Below are 23,451 nucleotides of genomic sequence, written 5' to 3'. Positions count from 1 at the left end.
CTGTTGCCATGGGCACATTTAGGTGCTACATAACCCTAACTCAGTCACTCAACCTGACCATGAGCGGAGCCCCAGCAGGCCCTGCTGGAACAGGGAAGACTGAGACCACTAAGGATCTAGGCAGAGCATTGGGCATCATGGTATACATCTTCAACTGTTCTGAACAGATGGACTACAAGGTGCGACATTTCAGTAGATAATTCAAAATGATGAGACATTTCAGTAGACAATTCAAAATTGAGTTGGTGTTCCAGTAAACACTTGCGTAAATGCTAAATATTTTATTTGTTTTTATTCAGTCTATTGGAAATATCTACAAAGGCCTGGCACAGACAGGAGCATGGGGCTGCTTTGATGAGTTCAATCGTATTGCTGTGGATGTTCTGTCAGTGGTAGCAGTGCAGGTCAAAACTATACAGGATGCTATTCGGGCTAAGAAGAAAAGGTAATCAAATTGAGACATACATGTAGCCTTTATGCTAAGAGTGAAAAATGTCTTAAGTCTCTGTGGGACCTTGCAGTTTTCTGTTCCTGGATCAAGACATTGTCTTAAAGCCTTCTGTGGGGATCTTCATCACTATGAACCCTGGGTATGCAGGCAGGACAGAGCTACCTGAGAACCTCAAGGCTCTTTTTAGGTAGGAGTTATATGATAACTTTAACAGTTTCTTTACTCAGCATAAGGTTATTTGGCTTGATTATCTTTTGTCCCACTGTAGACCCTGTGCCATGGTGGTGCCTGACACTGAACTTATCTGTGAGATCATGTTGGTGGCAGAGGGCTTCCATGGTGCTAAGTCTCTAGCAAGGAAGTTTATTTCTCTGTACACTCTCTGCAAAGAGCTGCTCTCCAAACAGGTAGGAGAAAAGCACTTAAAGCACTGTATATTTTTATAATCTTTGGTTTAAACCATACACTGTAAATATTTAAACAGAGAAAATTGATAATAAATGCAATCAGCTTTACGTATGCAAGCACAGTACTGCATGAATTCGTTCAATATATGTTAGTACTTTGTATGATGAATGTATTTTAAGTTTCAGCACAGGAATAAACATGTACAGTCTATTCTCATATTTCCACAAGGATCACTATGACTGGGGTCTGCGTGCTGTCAAGTCTGTTCTGGTTGTGGCAGGGGCACTGAGAAGGAGAGACAAAAGTAGACCAGAGGATCAGGTGAATTTCATGTGTGTGTCATCTTGCAGCCACAAACGGAGGACACATTGTTTTTGTGTAATATGCAATTAGACTTCTATTTTCCAGGTGCTTATGCGTGCACTGAGGGACTTCAACATGCCCAAAGTAGTGACTGAGGATGTGATGATCTTTTTGGGCCTACTGGGAGACCTTTTTCCAGGCCTGGAGGTGGAGAGAGAGAGAGACTTTGAATTTGAAAAGACCATTCGAAAGACCACACTGGAGCTTAGACTCCAGCCAGAGGAGACGTTCATTCTTAAGGTTTGACACAATATGGGGTACCTGATCAATGTTCTAAAACGAATCTTCTTCTTAACAATTTTTTTTTGTCAGGTGGTGCAATTGGAGGAACTCATGGCAGTGCGTCACTCTGTCTTTGTTCTCGGAAATGCAGGGACTGGGAAAAGCAAGGTTAGAGATGAAATAAAAATGTGTCTAGTAAAAGCCCTATTTGATTAGTATGGTACATTGGATTAAATGTATTTCTCTTGAAATAGATATTGAGAGTTCTTCATAACACCTATATAAACTTGAAGAAGAAACCAGTATGGAATGACCTCAACCCAAAGACTGTGGACAGAGATGAACTGTTTGGCTTTATTCATCCTGCAACTCGAGAGTGGAAAGATGGTAAACAGAGCAGATTTTGAAATTAAAATAAAAAATTACACCGTAAACCAGTTGTAACTCGTATTAGATGTCTTTATCTTGTAATCTCAGCTGCTTTTGTGTACTTCAATCTCTGTGTAAGGTTTGCTCTCATCACTGATGCGAGAGCAAGCAAACATCTCCCACAAAGGACCTAAGTGGATTGTGTTGGATGGAGACATTGATCCGATGTGGATTGAATCACTCAACACAGTGATGGATGACAACAAGGTACCTCCCTCCTGTTCAGCCATACACTATTGTACAACACATAGCAACAAAGGTGGTGGAGAGATGGAAAAATATGTTATTCTCCCTCCTTCAGAAATCACTTCCTGGAGTTTGATTACTTGGAGGTCTTTCATGTCACAGTTATCTTGTTATTTGAAATATCCTAAAGCAATCTGTCAAATTTGATGAGATAGGAGATGTTCCCCCTATAGCCTTGGTCTTGTACACAAACAACCATTCAAATATTGTATTTTTTTTAACAAATAACGTATTTCAGGTTCTTACTCTGGCCAGTAATGAGCGTGTGCCCCTGACTTCTTCCATGAGACTTGTGTTTGAAATCAGTCACCTAAGAACGGCCACACCTGCCACTGTTTCCAGAGCAGGAATTCTCTATGTAAACCACCAGGACCTGGGCTGGACCCCGTGAGTTGCACAGTTTGTATAAGAGCATTTTTAGGTTTCAGTGCAATGCTGTTATAGTATTATCTTTTGTTTTTCCAGAGAAGAAACTGTGTTGTAGTGGACATTGTCTAACACCCAGTAAAGATCTGTGTACATATAGTAGACTGGTACTCCAGGATAAGTTACATTCATTAAGTACTTGTCTATTGGATTGTTGCTCAGGTACGTTGCCAGCTGGATCGACCAACGAGAACGTCAAACAGAAAGGGCTCACCTCACCATACTGTTTGAAAAGTATGTTCCTCGTTGTGTAGAACAGATGCGAAACACCTTTAAGACCATAACTCCTATCCCAGAAAACTCTATGGTGCAGGTACATAATAAATGGACACATACAGAGATTTTATTTCTTCTTTGGTAGGCTTGTTCAGTCACAAATCATAATAAAGTGTTTATTTTCTTATCCTTCAGACACTGTGCACATTGCTCAACTGCCTCCTTTTGCCAGAAAATATTCCACCGGATTCTCCAAGAGAGCTCTATGAAACATACTTCGCCTTCGCCTGCATTTGGGCTTTTGGTGGGGCTCTATATCAAGATCAGGTATTTTTACGGTTTGATTCCAATTGATTGTATTTTCTTTTACATATCAACTCTTGTCGAGCAATGATCAGGGATATTTTTAGCACATTAGTTTTAATATGACAATGGCATTTTCTGCAGAGCTTTTTTTTAAGCCACTAGGGCTCTTTATTTTGTAAGAGTTAAATACTGAACATTTCTCCCTATAAAGAAATATAACTTTTTTAATTGAAAAATGTCAATACTTTGGTCAGTGTTTCAGGAGACATCAAGTACTGTTGGATAATGGTATAGGCTACTTTAAATAATAGTCTACTTAGTTATCCCTCTGCTCAATCTCTGTGTTGTTTTTCATTCATCTGTCATAAAGGTAAACATTAATGTTGAAAAATGACATAGTGTCTTTTGTTGAGAGACATGTAATGATCCCAAGAATAGTACATGTTAAACTGGACTAATGGTGGGGTTGTCTTTTAAAATAATATATATTACTGCTTAATATTGAACCTTATATGATTTTCTCAGCTCTATGATTATCGGGTAGAGTTCAGCCAGTGGTGGACCAAAGAAATGAAGACAGTGAAGCTTCCAGCACAGGGTACAGTGTTTGACTACTACCTTGAACCTCAAACCAAACGGTTTCTGCCGTGGAGTGATACTGTTCCTCCACTTGAAATGGAAACTTGTGTTCCATTAAAGGTAAGAATATTAAAGCTTAAATACATCTGCATAGGATGCTTTATGTAACTCCAAAAACTATTTTCAAAGTAGTTTGACAAATGATCACATACACAATTACAAGAAGCAACCCTATTAAAGAAAAATTACCAAAAATGAACAATGCACACATATGAAAATATATGTAAGCCTCAGTGAACATAATAAGAGGGCAGAGTCACGTCATGTTATGGCAGGGGTACAAGAATGGATGATAGGCTTTCCACTGTGTCTGATTACCATCTACTACACCCCATACCAGACTGTGTAGGGGTGAAGGCATGAGCAACAAGGCTTGAGCTATCACCCACGCGCTATTGTCTTTCTTTATGCTCCTGCATGCAGCTGTGAATGCTCCAAAGGCTCTTGCTGAGCCGTAATTAGTAGGGTTTTGTTCTGAGCAAATGATGCTATTATGACAGAATAGTTGTAGTGTACTGGGGAAATTCAAGAAATTATAAATCACATACAACTCACTGAACACATGTCTGTCAATAAATCACACTCAAAGAAAGCCATAATAACTATGTATGTTTCTGTTCTCTGTCTCCCTGCTGGCTTTATGATTGCAGGCTGTTCTAGTACACACAGCAGAGACTGTACGTCTTCGGTACTTCATGGACTTGTTGCTGGAGAGGAGACAGCCAGTGATGCTTGTGGGGAATGCTGGAGTGGGGAAGACAGCACTCGTCAGGAATAAGTTAGACTGTCTTCCAGAAAGTTACATGACTACAAAAATACCTTTCAACTACTACACCACCTCCCTCTCACTGCAGGGTTAGTGGGTTTACAGATTATAATGTAGTTGAGACTAGCATATCGGGTAAACCGTAGCACCATCTGCTGGTAATGTTCAGGTTCCGTTAGTGCGGAAGGAGAGAAAACTGTTGCCTCTTCTCTTACTGTAATCATTACTCAGGGGTGGAGTAAAAGTAAAAGTTATTATAGTTATTTCTGATAAAGTCTTACCCAAATACAAGTACAATTAATTACCAGTCTATGAATCTACTAAGTAAAAGTAAAAAGTACTTCATTTGAAATGTACTTAAAGTACTGCTCACTGAGGTTTTTTTTTGTTTTTTTTACCTGAGTTGGGTAGGGGTGTGGGGGTAAAAATAAAGGATCTCTCCTTTCTGGTTTGTGCCAAAAAAGGCGAGAGAGTATGAAACTCAACCCAGACTGATGAATTAAATAAACACCTGTGTTGCATGAAATGCAACTGTTGAATGTAATCAGGAGTCATATGTGGCTCTGCTCTATACTATTTTAAAAGAAAACTATTCCATCAGCATTGTGTCTATTTTCTGATTCGAGGAAATGTTATTTATTACTTTCCACCCCTGTCATTTTTTAGTCTCATGAAAACCTCTGAGTTAGAAGTGTATGTAATTTGGAAAATACTATTCTAGCCCTTTCAAAAACACTAAAAACAACTTTGGTCCAGTATGTTTAAGGCAACAGTAGTTTTTATTGTTGTTGATTTGTTATTGATCACTGTGTTTTGTAGGGACTTTGGAGCAATCCTTAGAGAAAAGAGCAGGCAGAAGCTTCTTCCCTGTGGGCAACAGAAGGATGGTCTACTTTATAGATGATCTGAACATGCCCGCTGTTGACGGTTTTGGAACAGTACAACCTCACACACTGATACGCCAGCATCTGGATTATGGTCACTGGTGAGAAGAATCTACAAACAGTTATTCTTTTATGTGTTTGCCTCATAGACCACATCACCAAACAGAACATTTAGTCAAACTGCAATATTCTCTCATCAATAAACCCCCCTTTTTCTTTCTTGCTCTTTACAGGTATGACAGACAGAAACTGACCCTGAAAGAAATACACAATACCCAGTTTGTTGCCTGTATGAATCCAACTGCTGGAAGCTTCAATATCAACCCAAGACTACAGGTTGTCCTACAGTTTAATTTGCCTAAATCTTAAATTCTGATGTTGGATTAAAAGAGGCACGTTTTACAAGAATTATTTATATTTGTTATGAACACTAAATAATCTGTTTTGTCAGTCTTATAAACATTCTTAAAGTTATAACCTATACTTAAAGGTACTAAGTATAGTATAGGTTTAAGTAAGTATAGATTGACGTTTGTGTTAATTAGTCACACATCATTTGATTTTTAAGCTTTGAAAGGTAATTGTTTATCCATCCAAAATGCTGTCAAGAATCTTGAGTCAATTTCAGCTTTTAGCAAAAAAAAATTGTGTAGAAACCTTTCAGGAACTCATTTTTTATTAACTGTTTTACAGACTGCTTAAAGTCTGTGTAGAAAAAAAACATTTCCACAACAATTATGCCTCAAGTAAAACTGATCTTAAGTCCCCTACTGTATGTGGTTTAGATAAATATAAAAAAAAAATGTAACAGATATCAACACAATATTTTATATTGAGCATGTAGATGCATGGGGAGACTTACTTTTGATGATTTAGCAGCTGCAACTACTAAAAAAAACTACCCTGACATGTGTAGTTTAAATACATACTGTATGTACACCCAAATTAATTCATATTCAAAGTACTTGCACAGTCAGTTTATAAAGTTAGATTAAAGTAATTCCTGAACAAGCATCTTTTATAAAAAGATGACACATTGCCATACATTTTCTGATCTTGTGTTGTCTTGTCCCCACAGAGACATTTTTCTGTGTTTGCGGTGAACTTGCCCTCCGCTGAGGCTCTGAAGTCTATCTACACTCCAATCCTGTGTGGGCACCTGAAGCAGAAACACTTTAGTCCTCTGGTTCAGAGTTGTGCTACAGCTGTGATCCAAGCTGCTATAAGTCTTCATCACAAGATCCTTCACAGCTTTCTGCCCACAGCCATTACATTTCACTACACATTTAATCTACAAGACTTGTCCAACATTTTTCAGGTATAGTTGTCAGCGATATTTGCTGTTTGACTTTTGATGGAAAAGGTAATTTTTCACAAGGTTATCTTTGTTACTCAGGGCATCCTCTTTGCTGGGCCTGAGAGTGTGAAACAGAGCACTGACCTGGCACTGTTATGGATCCACGAGACCTGCAGGGTGTACTCAGACAGGCTGGTAGATGTCACGGACCTGCAGCTTTTCCGGAAGCTCCAGATGGAAACTGTACATGAATGCTTTGAGGTGCAACACCGATACTGATGAATAGAGTACACAGTATAAATTGCTGTTCTCCAATTTTTAAAAATAACATAGATTTAATCATTTAACTGATTTATTATGCTTGCCCTCTCCTAGGGCCTGGAGGACAAAGAGATGACAAAGCAGCCCCTCCTCTATTGCCACTTTTCCCAAACAGGCAATGAACCCTCCTATACTCCTGTTAAAGACTGGTCTTCCCTCAACTCTATCCTCACTGATGCTCTTGAGAGCTACAATGAGCTCAATGCAGCCATGAATCTGGTGCTGTTTGAAGATGCCATGCAGCATGTGTAAGTATGGCTGGTATTATAATAGATATAGTGATCATAACAAACTAAAATATTTTTCCTTTGCAAATGTTCCTGGAATGGGACAATACACATAAACTATAAAACATAATTTTTGCATAAAACAAGCATAAAAAAGGCATTGACTATATATGAAATTGAATGGCAGTTGATTGCACTAAGGGAAGCTGATATGTGAGTTAATATAGCCACCATGTTCCTGAAGTGGAGACAACAAATTAAGAAAAATCGATAGATTAAAAAATGTATGTTTTGATAAAGATATCTCATGGCATAAAAAAGATTGTGTTGTTTCTAGCTGTCGCATCAGTCGCATCCTGGAGTCCCCAAGGGGTCATGGCTTATTGGTTGGGGTCGGGGGCAGCGGGAAGCAGAGCCTGACTCGTCTGGCTGCCTTCATATCCTCTGTGGAAGTCTTCCAAATCACTCTGAGTAAGGGTTACAGCATCAAGGACCTCAAGGTAAATGTTAATGCTGTTAATATGCTACAGCGAAAAAGAATATAAAGAATAGTATAACTTATTTATATATACTTTAATGAAAATGTATAGTTTTTGAGTGACATGTTTATACAAGGTTTATTTTTATTTTGTTAAATCTCCCTTATGGCTGAATGAAGTGTGTTCATATTCAGATGGATCTGGCAGGCTTGTTCGTCAAGACTGGTTTGAAGAACCAGCGAGTTGTTTTGCTCCTTACTGATGCACATATACCTGATGAGCGGTTTCTGGTCATTATTAATGACATGCTGGCATCAGGTCAGGACCATACAAATCTCTCTATGTTCTAGCTGTGTTTACCTTAAAAATATACCTGCTGTCATTAGAGAAGTATCATTTTCATCATGACTGTGCATAGTCAAGTATCAAAATTGTTACACCTTTGAACATATTGTTCTTAACAATCTGTTATTAAGTCTGTTCCCTCCTTTGTAGGAGAAATTCCTGAGCTCTTCAGCGAGGAGGAGCTTGAAGGTATCGTGTCAGGTGTGAGAGCTGAAGTCCGTGCCCTTGGACTGCTGGACAGCAGGGAGAACTGCTGGAGATTCTTTACAGACCGAGTTCAATTACAGCTCAAGGTCTAGTTTTTCAAATTTCTCTCTAAAGACAACATTATTCATTTGTGTTTTCAGCTGTATCACTTTGATAATGAAAGTTGTTGATTTTTATCTTGCTCCTTCATTTAAACAGACTGTTCCAATATTTGTATTTCTGTACTGGTGTTGTGGTGAGCTGGTCTTTTCTGACATCCTATTGTTTCCTCTTTTAGATTTATTTATTTATGTTTAAATGCATTTTAAATTAATAATCCTGGATAAAAAGAGATTTTCTGGCACAAACTTCACCAACTGACAAGGTGCATGAAGAGTGAAAGGCTTAGAAGAGGTCAAAATGCTCCAGCAACACTTGTAGTAAGAAGATCAACTTTATTAACAATTTAGACCGATGCGTTTCGGCTCTTGGCCTTCATCAGGGCAGAATGAATAATTCTGGGCACTGATAACCTAGCAGTTAGGTTGCACCCCATGTACAGAGGCCACAGTCCTCCAAGCGGGCAGCCCAGGTTCAAGTCATGACATATAATTCCCCACTCTCTCTCCTAATGTTTGACATGCTGAATGAACAGAGCCAGATGAACTGGGGGGTCAAAAGGAAGGAAATTCTTGTTTCAGTATACACACATGCCATCCAGCTAATCTTCATGCCAGGGCCTCTGGTAGCGTCACCGTCTGCTACAGCCAACAGGGAATGTGGCTGCCTGTCCTCATGCCAAGGCCATGAAAGTGGGGACTCAGATGGCTGCCAGTTATAATTTCCCTTTTAATATTTCTGCTCCATCTAGGACCTATGTTAATTTACATTTACATGTGTTGATGTGCTTTTTGGCTGTATATCTTGCCATTCACATGTGTGGGGATGCAAGTTTGTACACACCTTTTTACTGTATGCATGTTTGATGGGGTGACTGTTTCTTTTTTCTACTTCCAACCTTATAGGTGGTACTGTGTTTGTCTCCAGTGGGCAGCAGCCTTCGTGTTAGAGCTCGTCGATTCCCTGCTCTTGTTCAGTGCACCACCATTGACTGGTTCCATCCTTGGACCCCAGAGGCTCTGCAGTCGGTCAGCTTCAGGTTCATTCAAGAGATTGAAGGCATTGAGGTCAGACATTTAAACTGAAGCTCTCAACCAAACCTTACTTAAGTTTGTTACTCCAAAAATGTGAGAATTTTGTAATATAGCATACAACAGTATTTGTTTTCAGTGTTTTCAGGCTTTATCTATGGGTTTGACTTACAGTAGAATTGGCCATGTACCCCCTTGTTCACGACTGAGTTAGACTTTAATGAACACCTTCTAATTACTACAGTGCAGCTGGATTAACTTCTCCATAGATTCCTCATCATTAGTTCTCAGCTGAGCTTCTGACAAATTGCTGAACACATGCCTGGAGACTCACAGTGAGTGCAGGCATATCATTGTTTTCCATCATAGCAGTGGAACGATCACAACCCAGAATCATTCATGTTAATGAGAGAATAGTGATTAAGCACATAATGACCCACTAAGGAGGCACAGCTGTCACAACCAGGAGAGTGTCATCACATATGTGAACATGTGCCACACTATTACTTTCCACTGCAGACATCTGTCCTTGTTCAGAATTCCAGGTGTAGCAAAAAGTTGCAACAAAATGTGGCAAATTACTGTATTATGAATGTAATTAATGACTGTATATCTTTTAAAAGAGGCAGAGAAACAAGCTATGAAATCATCATTTATTTTAAGTTAAAAATGCACACACCACCATTAGTTGTCACAAAAGGCCAATCAATGAGAACTTCTGTCACATCTCAAGTAAACATAGCATGATTTGTCAAAGAGCATTATGTCAGATCTTAATTAATAATGATTTTTTTTCCATCTGGCTCTGTGATCATTAACAATGGCTTTTTGTGAGTTATGGTCAGGTTTGATCCTTGTATTCTCTGCTCATTTGTTTTTGCTTTAATTGATTGCTAACTGTGTGATTAATAGAGGCTCTGTGTCATTGAGCACCATATGATGAATACCATGTAGCAAAACAGACGCTGTACACAGTGTTCAGAAAGTTGGAAGACACAAGACATAATGTAAACAGTGTGCATGTTTTACAAGCTACACGTCAGTGGTCTAAACATATTATTTTCCCCGAGGTTTCAAAGCCTAATCATTCCTGCAAGCTGCACCTAAATTTCAGATTGAGTAAGTCAGGGCCAGCCTAGTAAGATGGCAAAATTTGTAGATGAATTCAAAATTTATGAAGATAATATTTCACCTCCATCAAGTTGGAGATGTTAAACTGTGCTCAATCCCACTCGCCGCGTTCTCCCCTCTCCCCCCTTGTCTGCTTATTTTTACAGCCTGCCATCCAGGAATCCATCAGTCTTTTCATGGCCTACGTTCATACCAGTGTCAACCAGGCAAGTGAAAAATACCAGTGCAATGAGAAGAGGTACAATTACACCACCCCCAAGAGCTTTCTCCAGCAAATCACCCTGTACAGGAACCTTCTGGAGAAGAGTCGGGCTCAGCTCCACCACAATATGAACCGGCTTGAAAACGGCCTTCAAAAACTCCAAACCACTGCCGCCCAGGTAAACATCTTCATTATATACAGTGGAGGGGGATAATATTAGGGTTTGGTTTAAGGTTCAAGGTTGAAGTATGAAAGTTATGAATAGTATTAGTCTTTAACAGTGTTGACTTTTCCCTGACATTAAGTTTATTACACATTAAGTATGTGTAATCTTTTTTCATTTTTCTCCCTCTGTTTTAGGTTGAGGATCTAAAAGCTAAATTGGCATCCCAAGAAGCTGAACTGACCTTTAAAAAACAGAAAACTGAGGCTCTAATTACAAAGATAGGACTGCAGACTGAGAAGGTTAGCAGCAAGAGGGAGGCTGCAGATGTTGAGGCACAAAAGGTGAGATATGCTACCATGTATTAGTTTCATACAATTCAAGTTTGCACCTCTCGTATCACACCGTTCACTACATTCCTTTTGTATGATTTAGTTCATTATGGTTGCTTTGTACAGGTTGCTGTCATCCAGGCAGAAGTCTCTATCAAGCAGAGAGATTGTGAAAATGACCTCACTAAGGCAGAGCCCTCACTGACAGCTGCTACAGAAGCACTAAACACCCTCAACAAGGTACCTCAATTTACCAACCTGGAAAAAAAATAATCTTCAGTCATTGATAAGATTAAATGTAAATTTTATAATGTTTTTTTAGATGAATCTTACTGAGCTGAAGGCCTTCCCCAACCCTCCAGCTGCAGTGATCAATGTAGCAGCAGCTGTGATGGTCCTGCTAGCTCCTCGCGGTCGAGTGCCTAAAGATCGGAGCTGGAAGGCGGCCCGGGCCTTCATGGGCAAGGTTAAGCTGTCATCATGTCAATCACATCTGCCTGATTAATGCCAATCTAATTTGTGTCTAGGCCTTGACCCTGGCCCTGCCCAGCATCTCTTCAAAGCTCACATTACAGCTGGGTGGCTCTATGAATATGCTCAGTCAGAAGGGGGCAAGTGTGTCTCAACCTTTAGCTGCTATTAATACAGAGTGGTCTTAAATGATATATTTTGTTTATTAAAAAGCCTGTAAAATTTAGCATGAAAAAAGAATCAATGCTTTTGTGCTGTATAGCATTTTAAACATAATAGATTTTAGATTGTGTGAATTGGTTGATGCCAAAATTAAAAATTAATAGGTGTCTGTAAACCTTTTACCTATGTGCCTACAAAAGGTTTTATTTGTGTGTGCCTGTGGGTTGTTCACAGTTGTTTGAAAAAAAAGGAAAGGTCTGTGACAATAATTGAGGAAATGACAACTATTTTAAACATGGTGGTTTTTAGAGTGTGTGAGAAATATTTTAGTATAAACCTTAATAAATATTCAGTATCTATATATTCAGTTATCCAATTCCTTCTGTTTGTTTTACATATAAAGAGTACATAGTTCCGTTTTAAATATATCTATATATGATTTTAAGATTGTATTATTCAGGAAATTCTTCACAACAGCACCTGAAATCATTGTAAGACTAGAATTATTGTGCAGGTGTTAATGTAGCTCCTGTTTTGTGTGGCAGGTGGATGTTTTCCTGCAGGCTCTGGTATCATATGACAAGGAGCACATCCCTGAGTCTTGTTTGACTGTGGTGAAAAAAGAGTATCTGAAAAACCCTGAGTTCCACCCTGATCTAGTACGGACCAAATCTACAGCTGCAGCTGGTCTCTGTGCCTGGACTATTAACATTGTCAGATATTATGAGGTCAGAAAATGCCTTCATGTACAGTATGTTGTATTAATACATGTCTGTACATTTCCTTTTTACTTTACGCAAGATGATTTCTTATTTATTTTGTTTTATTACGTGCCCATGTCTTTTTTTCAGATTTATTGTGAGGTCATTCCAAAGAGGCATGCATTATCACAAGCTAATGTTGAATTAGAAACAGCAACAGCCAAAATGTTAACAGTTAAAAAGAAATTGGTGGTGAGTGCAAAGTTATTATTCTACTCAATTAAGTCACTTAGTCTAAAAGCTGGATTCTCTTGAGGGTGTGTTATTCCCTTTGGTTTGTTTCTTTAGGACCTTGACACCAGCCTCCAGAGCCTCACAGCTCAGTTTGAAAAGGCTACAGCTGAGAAAATCAGCTGTCAAGAGGAAGTGACACTTACCAACCAGACTATTGAGCTGGCCAACCGACTGGTCAAGGGCTTAGAGGTAAACAAGAAGAGATGGGGGAGTTAATGGTGTCATTGTGGCTGACCTGACATAAGGTAAACTGTCTGCCAGGGCCATGCATGGTGAGGAGCTGGTGATGGAATTGCATCAGTAATCTGGACTAGAAGTTGTTATGTCCTGGCAAGATAGCCTGATGGTTATGGGAGAAGATCAGACAGGGGGAGATTTTACAGCCTGGCCCAGCAGCATACTGGCCACTTGTGAGACAGGTAGACAGGGCTGGACCACAGAAAACGCATGGCTGAACAGGGCAACTGGCTGGCTGAGTGGTTTCCAAAGGGAAAATGGCAAAACACTACACTAACACTGTTCTCTGCCTGTGCAGTAGACATGTTTAGAATGTTTTTTTTCCTCTGTATTTGCTCTAGACATGGCATGTGAGTGTGCACATGTCTGTTTGGTGTACTTGTTTTTGTGTGATGGAACTAAAATCAATTCTCAGGTTTGTTTGTTTGTTTTTCCAAAAATTAAAATGAACTATCAACAGAATGTTAAAGATCATGTGTTTACAGAATACATTAATGTTGATCTTACAATCCATATGTTTATAATTTGTTAATGTTTTTTTTTTTTTTTTTTCAATTGAAGCTTTCCTATTCAAGCCTTTTTTTTTTAAAGACAAGGTATCTGTTATCATAATGAATGTGAATATAAAAAGAAGATGGTCATTTCAGTGGCCATTTTGTTACTTCGACTTTCTAATTCCAGAAAATAAATGTGGTTTGCATGAAACAGCTTGGCTTTTAAGCATATCAAGATAAATGTTTTGTCTTTATGGCATTGACCTGGAAGCAATAGTGCTCAGACTAATAAATCAGACCGTCTATATTTAATCATTAACTTATCTCAAAGCCTCAACAGCTGTTGGAAATTAACAATGTCTCACCCCAGACTGAGTGATATTACAGGCAATCCATAATACATTAGAGTAAAATTATAGTGATTTTTAACTGTCTGAGAATTTATTATGTGACATATTCTGGATCCACTGCCCGTTGTAAGAAAATGCCGTGCATGATTTATTGTTTCTGGTGCTGTCACAGTCATATTATTGAAGGTTTAAATTAATGCTGAATTAATGCTGAGTGAATCTACAGCCAACTTCCAAAGCTATTTAAGGGAAATGCAGTTGTATGCTTTATTGCTTACATATTCTAAACAACAAACTGAGTGGGAAAATGCCAAACCTGTACACATTCCTTTTTCCTCTTGGTATAAACTGTCTTCAGATCAACTGGAATCATTCCCTGTGAATAAGGTTATTTTCTGAGTGTTTCCCTGTGTTTTTATTTTTCTATAACATTCAAACCTTGTCTGTCTCTTAGTTAGAGAAGGAGCGCTGGTCACAGGCAACTGTCCAGTATGAAAAGCAGCAGAAAACCCTGTGTGGTGATGTACTCATCACTTCAGCATTCGTCTCCTACATGGGATACTTCACCAGGCAATACAGAGTTGAACTCCTGAATGAAGCATGGATCCCTTTCCTTCAGTCTATGAAGGTAAGGCCAGTTTTGCATCAGAGTCCGTGTTGTTTCTAGACTGAAGTTGTTTTGAAAGTAAAATTGTTCTCTCTACAAACAGACAAAATTCTATGAACTGGAGCTCATTGAAAGGCCACCAGTTCTGTAATCATAGTGACATCATTCCTGGTTTTCTGTTCCAGGTCTCTGTACCCCTGACAGACGGCCTGGATCCAATCCTCGTGCTTACAGATGATGCCACTGTGGCTGCCTGGCATAACCAGGGCCTGCCAAATGATAGGATGTCCACTGAAAATGCTGCCATCCTGACCACCAGTGAGCATTGGCCACTCATCATTGACCCACAGCAGCAGGGCATCAAGTGGATCCGAAACTGGCTAGGACCAGAGCTGAGGGTGGTGCAGCTGGGGCAGAAAGGGTAAGCAGAGCTTCTGTCTATCTACTGTTAGAAATCATAATGTGCTGTTTAATCAGTTACGGAGCACTTATAACAACAGCAAACAAATTAGCATGTCATAAAACCTTTTTTTAAACTAAGTTGCTTTTACTTATCTTCTAAGGTATCTTGATGTGATTGAACAAGCCCTCACCTGTGGTCATACAGTTCTGATTGAAAATCTGCCGGAAAAAGTAGACCCAGTCCTGGAACCTCTACTTGGCAGAAACACTATCAAAAGAGGGAGGTATGTACTGAAACTACAACTTTACATTTATACATGAACCATCAAAAAAACTCCCCAAAAGAGAATTCTACATTCTGTAGAGGCTATTTAGGATGGAGCTTTAAAGATCAATACATGGTTTTAGTATCCATGTAGGTTTCCAAGTCAATATGCCCACAACTTGTCCAAATGTCTCTGTTGTTAGACAATAGGAGCAGATTTGCCAGATGGTTGAATCTCACTGAGAACTGAAACACCAGTAAGACATGACTGAATGCATTATTATTGCCCGCTCTTCAGATTATAAATGAATTTGCAGCGCGTGTTCTGAATCCCTGAGGCCAACATATTGATCTCCCCCTCAACACGGGTGATAGATGTATATTTGTGTGTTCATATTCTTTAGGTGTGATGAATATTGAACAGCTGAGCCTGTGCTCAGTGTAAAAGCTGAATCGGGGGCAGTCATGGTTATGTATAAGGACTCCTGTCAGCCACAAAAAGATGGCATGCAACACACTAAATGCTGTGGTCTTCCATCATTATGGCAAACTCAATTCAGCTTGAATAAATTCATAACGTTGATAGGTGATTTGTTGGCATTTATCTGCATTCAATTATTTAGAAACTGAATGATAACATTTCTATGTCAGCTTTACATTTACTAAGATAACTTGCTGCATCTGGATTATTCATAAAATAAACAACAGGGTTTATTGTAACTTCTTTATCGTAATTGTCATTTATATTATTATTATTATTATTATTATTATTATTATTATTATTATTATTATTATTAATAATGACAAACAAGGCATCACCAACTATGCTGCAAATAATCGTTTAAAATATACTTTAGATTTATGCACTCCATTAAAAATGGCACTTGTTTGAAACCTTTATTTGGTAGATTTGGCTATAGTTAAAAACATGACTACTGCCTCCTGCTGTAAACCACTTCATACATGTAACAGTGCTACAGTAGCTGCTCTGTAATTACCTTTGTTCTGTTACCCTCAAACCTAGCAAATGTCCTAAATGGGAGAACAAACTACATAAAAAAATACCACATATTGACATTCTGCTTTGACTCCCCCCTCAAAAATGTTTACATCTTGCTCTGATCTATGAACGACCATGAATATTGAGTATTTGGTGTATGTTCATCGAACTTCCTCTGAAGTGCTGTCCATCCAGACCTTACAATTCATCATAGTAAATCTGATTATAAGTTTATCCCTTGTAGATGACCCACACACTTGTTTCTGTCGATGATTAATACAACCTGCTAGGGCAGCTCTGATGGATCTGGTAGGGATCCACAGCTGAAGTTCATTAATAATTGGAATGTTGTAGAGTGTGAAGTAATGAATACTAATTATTCCTTTCATGGCTGACGGGAGACTACAAGCCAATCCATCAGCAAGGACTTTAATTTGGTGGAGTAATGGTTCTATCAATAGTACATTAATTCTGGCTTGTGAAGATATAGAGTTAAACCAGACCCAGGCCATGAGGAACCTCTGCTGTAAAATTGGGGCCTTGCCTGATCTCCAAAGGGTAATTAGAGAAAAATGAAAAGCCACCAGGTTTGTCATGCAGCCGCTAATTTAATTGAAATGTAGGAAGAGATAAATATTGGCTGCTGAGGTGATAATCTTTAGATATTTCAGATTTATTTCTCCACAATATAAGTGACATTTGGACCCAGAGTGAAGTTCTTTTTCTACTTTTGAAGAGGCAATTTGAGCAAAAGTTGATAAAATGGATAAAAGTGGCTTACAAGATGTAGTGTGTTTTAACTCACAGTTCACATCTATTTTGGGATCATCGTCATTGTTGTTGTTACAATCATTTGTTTAAAATACTTTTTTATTGTAAATGTGATTGTTAAATTATCCACAATGTCCTTTTATAAAAGACAATAGTGATATTTCTAGACATCAGAGACATCTTACCAGCATTAGTCTTCTTAACACTCAAAAGCTTTGTTCAAACAAAACCCTAAAGCTGTTCCTGGCTCACAAAAGTTTGCTCTTACCTAAGATAGTTCGACTAAACAGTCCAAACTCATGTTTTTAAGATCACATGATATGATTTTAGAGCACAGACAAGAGCTAGTTAATGGGCTTCATTTACGTTTAAACTATTGGGATAACCATTATCTAAAGGTTTATTCAAAGACTTTAGTCTGCAACAAAGCTGGGTATTGTCAATAGACGGTATGGACTAACTCTCTGTGACATCACCTACTAGTTTCTGTAGCAGACTTTTGATGCTCATCGATGGCGTTCACCATAGTGGAAATGCTGTCTCAGACTAACTTTTGGTCAATTTAGTAACAAGCAAAGATAGACATGACATCAGTAGACATCGATAGACATCCAAAATGTATGTACCAGGTTGTGAACAAGTTCATTTAATCTGTCAAAATTGACACTTATAATAGTTTGTGAATGTGACTTCCGTGTCTTTGGAGCCATTGGCCTAATTTTTCAATACTGAGGTTACCACTGGTATTGTCTCATGTTTTTTTGTTTTTTTTACACATCCTTTCCTATGACAACTCCATAACAAAATTAGGGTAGTGTACTTTTTAGTTTTTCCTAGGATTTATCAAATGGCAACATTTCCTAAAGAAGCATAACAACACAGCCATCAAGTCATTGTTGGCCCTCATGTAATTTTGACGAGTTGAACTCTCCTGTTATCCAGGTACATTCGAATTGGGGGGAAGGAGTGTGAATATAACAGTAACTTTCAACTCATTATTCACACCAAGTTGGCCAATCCTCATTTCCCTCCTGAGCTCCAGGCCCAGACAACCCTCATCAACTTCACAGTGACTCCGGTGGGCTTGGAGGAACAGTTGCTGGGACAGGTAGTGTCTCGGGAAAGGCCCGAACTCGAGGCCCTAAAGGTAAATCCTTAGTTAAATAATGAAAGATGTAGAATGTTAAAACAACAAAAAAGCTTCTTTTTTTATTATTATTATTTAACACCAAATAGAAAGTCTGAAATGTTTCATGCACTTTTCACAAGATGGAGCTGACAACACAGCAGAACTACTTCAAGATTGAACTCAAGAGGTTGGAGGATGACTTATTGAGTCGCCTGTCTGCAGCCCATGGTAGTTTTCTGGGTGATATTTCTCTAGTGGAGCAACTTGAGAACACAAAAAACACAGCAGCTCACATTCAGCTTAAGGTGAGTTTATTAAAGGCAACAAGGGTCCTCTCAGTTTTCCCCCAGTAACTAAGCTCATGTGTTTTTTCAGTCACTAAAGTGTTTTTGAATGTCACATAGCCACCTCATTTACTTGCATTAATAGCAAATCATGTGATGTTTGGGATTATGTGTCATGAGAAGATTTTGGAGCATGACGGTTAGCTCATGTTGTACCACTGCATCACACAGGTTGTGGAGGCCAGAGAGAATGAGACAAAAATCAACGAGGCTCGAGAACTATACCGTCCAGCAGCTGAGAGAGCATCGCTCCTCTTCTTCATCATCAATGACCTCAGAAAGATTAACCTCATGTACCAGTTTTCTCTCAAGGTAGAAGCTTTACCCCTGAAGTGTACTCTAGAGTGTTTCTGGCAGTGCTTAGAGTCTACTCTGACCAAAATGATTTTGTATGCATGTTCTGTTGGTTGTTATTTATTTTTCTGAAAGAGACATTAGGCAGAAAATAAAAGTTATAATTTGTGTCTTACCAAAACGTCAGTTTGTTTTCATTAATGTATTCCTTATAAAAGCTCTGTGATACTTTTTGTTTCCTTTCAGACTTTTATCTCGGTGTTTCAAAAAGCAATGGAGCGAGCAGAATGGGATGAGGATGTGAGGACCAGAGTGCACACCCTCAATGAGGCCATCACCTATTCTGTATTCCTGCACACCAGCCAGGGCCTGTTTGAGAGAGACAAGTTAACCTTCTTGTCACACACTGCCTTCCAGGTGAGGGACTCAGGGCCGCCTCAAAGGTGGGGCCCCCTGTCATCGTCATCAATCAAAGCACTTTTCTGCCCCCACATTAACTTCAATTAAAAGCAGTCAGCACCACCATACGCTGCTATTGATTACCTTTCACAGCATCCCTCATTGCTGCTGTTCAGACAGTTGGTTCTGACAGGGGGGTTGGTTCTGATGGCATAATGCAATTATCTGTCATTGGGCCAACTGTTTTCATCTTAGAAATAGTGCTGCTCTGAAGGCTGTCCTTCAAACACCTATTTTACATTCAGAGGCAATTATTCAACCTTTAAGAGTTCTCCTAATCTTTTTTTTAAATAGTTTTGTTGCAGTTTTCAATCATTATTAAATGATTGAAAAGAGATCAATGCAACCTGGATCGTTACAAACTGCTGTTGGTCCTTCCCCTCAGATTCTGCTCAAGAAAGGCCTGATTGATCCCCAGGAGTTTGACTTCCTGCTGCGTTTTCCTGTGGAGGCCAGTAAAGTTAGTCCTGTGTCCTTCCTATCTCCTCATGCCTGGGGAGCCATCAAGGTACAGTCTTGTCTTCGAACAATTGTGATGTAACATGTGAATGGGAAACAATCTCTTCAACTGGTCATCACTTCATACAAATATCCACTGCTTACAGAGGTTGTTACAATATATTTACATTTCATATAGACACTATCTACAATGGAGTACTTTAGTGGACTAGACAGAGAAGTGGAAAGCTCACAAAAACGCTGGAGGAAGATCATGGAGTCCATCTGTCCTGAAAAGGAAAGACTTCCCCTGGACTGGAAGAATAAAAGTTCTCTACAGAAGCTTATTATCCTTAGAGCACTTCGCCCTGATAGAATAACGTACACGTTAAGGTAAGTTAATGTGCCATTTACAATCTATTTGCCAGTATTGTGTATCCCCAAACTTTCCACAATCGTGCATTGCAGGAATTTTGTAGAGGAGAGCATGGGGACTAAATATGTGGAGGCTGTCAGGCTGGAATTTGACAAGTTGTATGAAGACAGTGGCCCATCAACCCCTGTGTTCTTCATCCTCTCCCCTGGAGTGGATCCACTCAAAGATGTTGAGAAACTAGGTACTATGTTTATATTCTGTTACTTACACAGCCAGTATCACTTAATACTGCTAGATTTTCAGATTTTTCTTTCTGTGCAGGAGGGAAGTTGGGATTTTCCATTGACCTGGGCACTCTTCACAATATATCTCTGGGACAAGGGCAGGAGAAAGTAGCTGAGAGTGTCCTGAAGAATGCCTCTAAAATTGGACACTGGGTCATTCTGCAGGTAGGAAGCATTTCTATTTAGTAACTAAGCTTCTGGACTGTAGTGATTCTAGGCTGCTCTACCAGTCAGGCTGTAATGCACCTAATGATATTATCTCATCCTGTGAGCGGGAGAAGTAAACTCAATTTGGTTCAATAAAAACTATAATTGGCTGGATCAGCTCCATGAATGCCTTCTTTAAGAGGAGAAGCTTGCAGCCAAGAAAGTCACTGGAGGTTTTCTTAGTAATTTAGAGCATAACAAGGTGTTTGTAAAATATATATTTTTACAAATAGGAACAAATCTAACATAACTGCACATAAAATAATTGTATTTTATCAACCCATAACATTATCATTCTTTTTTCTCATCTTTCAAAAAAAAATAACTTTGCCATGCAGAGCATATAAATACATAGTTTAAATCAGATTTCATACATTACAGCACACTGAAGTTGGGTGTTAATTTTTGACACTGCATGCTGTGTGTAATCTTATACTTACAAATATGTGCACTTGAACCTTAATCAACCACATACTTATGCATACTTGTGTGATAGGTAAACACAAAATAACTATCTTTCATTCTATCAACTTGGAACAATCTGAAAAAACATCTTTGAGATCTTTTAAAATATTATTTGTTCAGAATGTGCACCTGGTAGCTCGCTGGCTGCCCTTCCTAGATGCACTTTTGGAGACGACAGCGATGGACAGTCACCCAAACTTTAGAGTGTTCATCACTGGGGAACCAGCTCCAAGTCCTGAGCAGCATGTGATCCCCAGAGGCATACTGGAGAATGCCATTAAAATCACCAATGAGCCCCCCACTGGCATGAACGCCAGTCTGCATGCAGCCCTCAACAATTTCAGCCAAGTGTGTTAAAATTTTTATATATACAAAATATATATACATATGATTTATATATATATATATTTTAAACATATATATCTGCATATTAATGATGTGTACTCTTTCAGGACACTCTGGATATGTGTTCCAGAGAACAGGAGTTCAACTCGATGTTCTTCTCCCTCTGCTTCTTTCATGCCTGTGCCACTGAGCGCCGTAAATTTGGTCCCCAAGGGTGGAACCATAACTATCCTTTCAGCACTGGAGACCTCACCATCTCAGCCAGTGTCTTGTACAACTACTTAGAGGCCAACAGCAAAGTAAATTTAACACTACTTTAAAGAAGTATTTTAAATGTTTTGTTCAAATATTGACGATAATATTTTTAATTTGTTTTTACTACTACTTCAATAAGCTCTGTAAAAGTATATTGTTAATGGTGTTTGCTGTGGAATTATTGTCAGACTTGGGTGTTTAATCACAGAGTTATGTGCCGATAACTTAGTGAAATCTTTTGTTCTAATGTTATTTGTGAAAAATGTTCAGTCTACTCTTTTATTCACATTTCTTCTCTTATAACTACACAACCTATAATTTAGCTTAATTTCATGAAGACAAAAAATCCATTCTTGAGATGCTGCACCCCTCACAACTCGTAATGCATTTTTCCTAGAACTCCTATTACTCTGGTCACAACCAATTATGTCTTGTAGGTATTCTGCCCTCCAAAAACGAATGTCCTTCATTATGTTAACCAAACAGTAACCTGTATGTGCGTATACAGAGAATTCATTAGGAGGGCAATGAAGCGTAATCCTAAATGTAATTACATGCAGCCAATGTGACAGTTCACAACGCTTCATAAGTGATCACTGCAATTAGAGCTGATGAAGGAAGCAATTTGCAAAACAATACAGGTACAAATGATTGTGAACCTCCAGCTTTTGTAATTTGTTATGAATCACAGGTTCTTTTCTTCCTCCTTCACCCTCACGGATCATAATCTCCCGCTGAGGAAAAGACTCTTCTGTCATACATTAGTTCAGTGTGTGTAAAGAAACATAATTCTGTTACATGTCCCTACCTTTATCATCATTATCGTGTTGGATCACATAGTAACTGCTCAAAGTTTTTTCAAAAGAGCAATGGAAAAAAGAAAAAAAAAGACCTGATGCTTTCAATGTGCTGAAAACTTTGTGTGACGATCTTGATGTATCCTACAAACAGTTCTTTTCTCTTGTTTTCAGTTCCAGTTGATTATTTTTTAACCTTTTGAAATACTTATTTGACCTTATATTTGCATATTCATATCAGTCTGTGTTTAATTTAGTCCATGCAGGTTCCCTGGCAGGACTTGTGTTACCTTTTTGGTGAGATCATGTACGGAGGACACATCACTGATGACTGGGATAGAAGGCTGTGTAAGACCTACCTACAGGAGTTCATGCACCACAAAATGGTAAGCCAGAGTTTATTTTTTCATGTAAGAAGAGTTGAGGTCCGTTTTATCTTTTTCTTTTTTTGGTTTTAGGTAAAAAATAACCATCCAACTAGAACTTTTTACTTGTATTATTATTTTAGAGTTATTTAAACAGGAAAACCTTGTTGAGATTAAAAGTCTCTTTTTCAAGAGTCTCCTGGCCAAGACAGGCAGCAGCACAGTTAACAAAGTTTCTGACAAATAATGAGCAGCCACACATACACATATAATACAAGATATGTGACTGCAAAACATTTAAAGACCAGAAATAACAAATTCCAACAGCAAATATATTTCAAGATTGCCCACATTCATACATTTAACAGGGCATCTATTGCCAGATGCACCTGCCTCCATGTCATTCAAAATAACCTTAAAGCATTCAATGAGACCAGCCAATTCAGTTTCAGGAGTTTGTTATTCGTTCCAAGAAAAGGGAGCAGCAAACTTAAACTTTTCACAAGTTCAGTTCCTACCTTTTGAACACACAGTGAGTCCTCTGTCTGATATTAGGTTAGAAGGAACAAAAGAAGTAGACCTAAGATAGTTTTGTATATATTAGAATACACCAGTGTTTTAGTCTAGGTTTGAACAAAGAAGAATATCTAACATGTGCATACAGAGACAATGATGAGTGAGGGCATTACAAGTCATGATGAACCTGAAAAGTAAAAAAACGTTTTACCAGCTGCTGAATCGGAGGTGTA

At 38.7% G+C, this 23,451-nt stretch overlaps 1 protein-coding gene across 1 annotated transcript in view; it reads left to right on the top strand.

Moving 5' to 3' along the window:
* The window catches only part of si:dkey-233k19.3 (dynein axonemal heavy chain 11), a 39,892-nt gene that overhangs the window by 11,835 nt on the left and 4,606 nt on the right, over positions 1 to 23,451 (top strand). The window contains exons 33-76 of the mRNA XM_061050766.1: positions 23 to 179; positions 300 to 445; positions 522 to 638; positions 720 to 858; positions 1,088 to 1,180; positions 1,268 to 1,462; positions 1,535 to 1,612; positions 1,699 to 1,831; positions 1,953 to 2,080; positions 2,358 to 2,506; positions 2,708 to 2,858; positions 2,957 to 3,088; positions 3,593 to 3,766; positions 4,357 to 4,561; positions 5,292 to 5,457; positions 5,590 to 5,692; positions 6,435 to 6,674; positions 6,753 to 6,914; positions 7,029 to 7,222; positions 7,539 to 7,701; positions 7,875 to 7,998; positions 8,176 to 8,318; positions 9,237 to 9,398; positions 10,640 to 10,873; positions 11,056 to 11,202; positions 11,317 to 11,430; positions 11,513 to 11,656; positions 12,369 to 12,551; positions 12,675 to 12,776; positions 12,873 to 13,007; positions 14,354 to 14,527; positions 14,692 to 14,927; positions 15,070 to 15,192; positions 17,887 to 18,091; positions 18,214 to 18,378; positions 18,589 to 18,729; positions 18,958 to 19,128; positions 19,556 to 19,678; positions 19,808 to 20,001; positions 20,077 to 20,225; positions 20,306 to 20,433; positions 21,061 to 21,288; positions 21,393 to 21,584; positions 22,595 to 22,723. Of these exons, the coding sequence (XP_060906749.1) occupies positions 23 to 179; positions 300 to 445; positions 522 to 638; positions 720 to 858; positions 1,088 to 1,180; positions 1,268 to 1,462; positions 1,535 to 1,612; positions 1,699 to 1,831; positions 1,953 to 2,080; positions 2,358 to 2,506; positions 2,708 to 2,858; positions 2,957 to 3,088; positions 3,593 to 3,766; positions 4,357 to 4,561; positions 5,292 to 5,457; positions 5,590 to 5,692; positions 6,435 to 6,674; positions 6,753 to 6,914; positions 7,029 to 7,222; positions 7,539 to 7,701; positions 7,875 to 7,998; positions 8,176 to 8,318; positions 9,237 to 9,398; positions 10,640 to 10,873; positions 11,056 to 11,202; positions 11,317 to 11,430; positions 11,513 to 11,656; positions 12,369 to 12,551; positions 12,675 to 12,776; positions 12,873 to 13,007; positions 14,354 to 14,527; positions 14,692 to 14,927; positions 15,070 to 15,192; positions 17,887 to 18,091; positions 18,214 to 18,378; positions 18,589 to 18,729; positions 18,958 to 19,128; positions 19,556 to 19,678; positions 19,808 to 20,001; positions 20,077 to 20,225; positions 20,306 to 20,433; positions 21,061 to 21,288; positions 21,393 to 21,584; positions 22,595 to 22,723 (6,871 nt within the window). The remainder of the gene's footprint in view (positions 1 to 22; positions 180 to 299; positions 446 to 521; positions 639 to 719; positions 859 to 1,087; positions 1,181 to 1,267; positions 1,463 to 1,534; positions 1,613 to 1,698; positions 1,832 to 1,952; positions 2,081 to 2,357; positions 2,507 to 2,707; positions 2,859 to 2,956; positions 3,089 to 3,592; positions 3,767 to 4,356; positions 4,562 to 5,291; positions 5,458 to 5,589; positions 5,693 to 6,434; positions 6,675 to 6,752; positions 6,915 to 7,028; positions 7,223 to 7,538; positions 7,702 to 7,874; positions 7,999 to 8,175; positions 8,319 to 9,236; positions 9,399 to 10,639; positions 10,874 to 11,055; positions 11,203 to 11,316; positions 11,431 to 11,512; positions 11,657 to 12,368; positions 12,552 to 12,674; positions 12,777 to 12,872; positions 13,008 to 14,353; positions 14,528 to 14,691; positions 14,928 to 15,069; positions 15,193 to 17,886; positions 18,092 to 18,213; positions 18,379 to 18,588; positions 18,730 to 18,957; positions 19,129 to 19,555; positions 19,679 to 19,807; positions 20,002 to 20,076; positions 20,226 to 20,305; positions 20,434 to 21,060; positions 21,289 to 21,392; positions 21,585 to 22,594; positions 22,724 to 23,451) is intronic.

This window comes from Labrus mixtus, chromosome 11, assembly GCF_963584025.1.
Source record: "Labrus mixtus chromosome 11, fLabMix1.1, whole genome shotgun sequence".
Lineage (NCBI taxonomy): Eukaryota > Metazoa > Chordata > Actinopteri > Labriformes > Labridae > Labrus > Labrus mixtus.
Note: the sequence above shows the minus strand (reverse complement) of the source record. Positions and strands in the feature narration are given on the sequence as shown.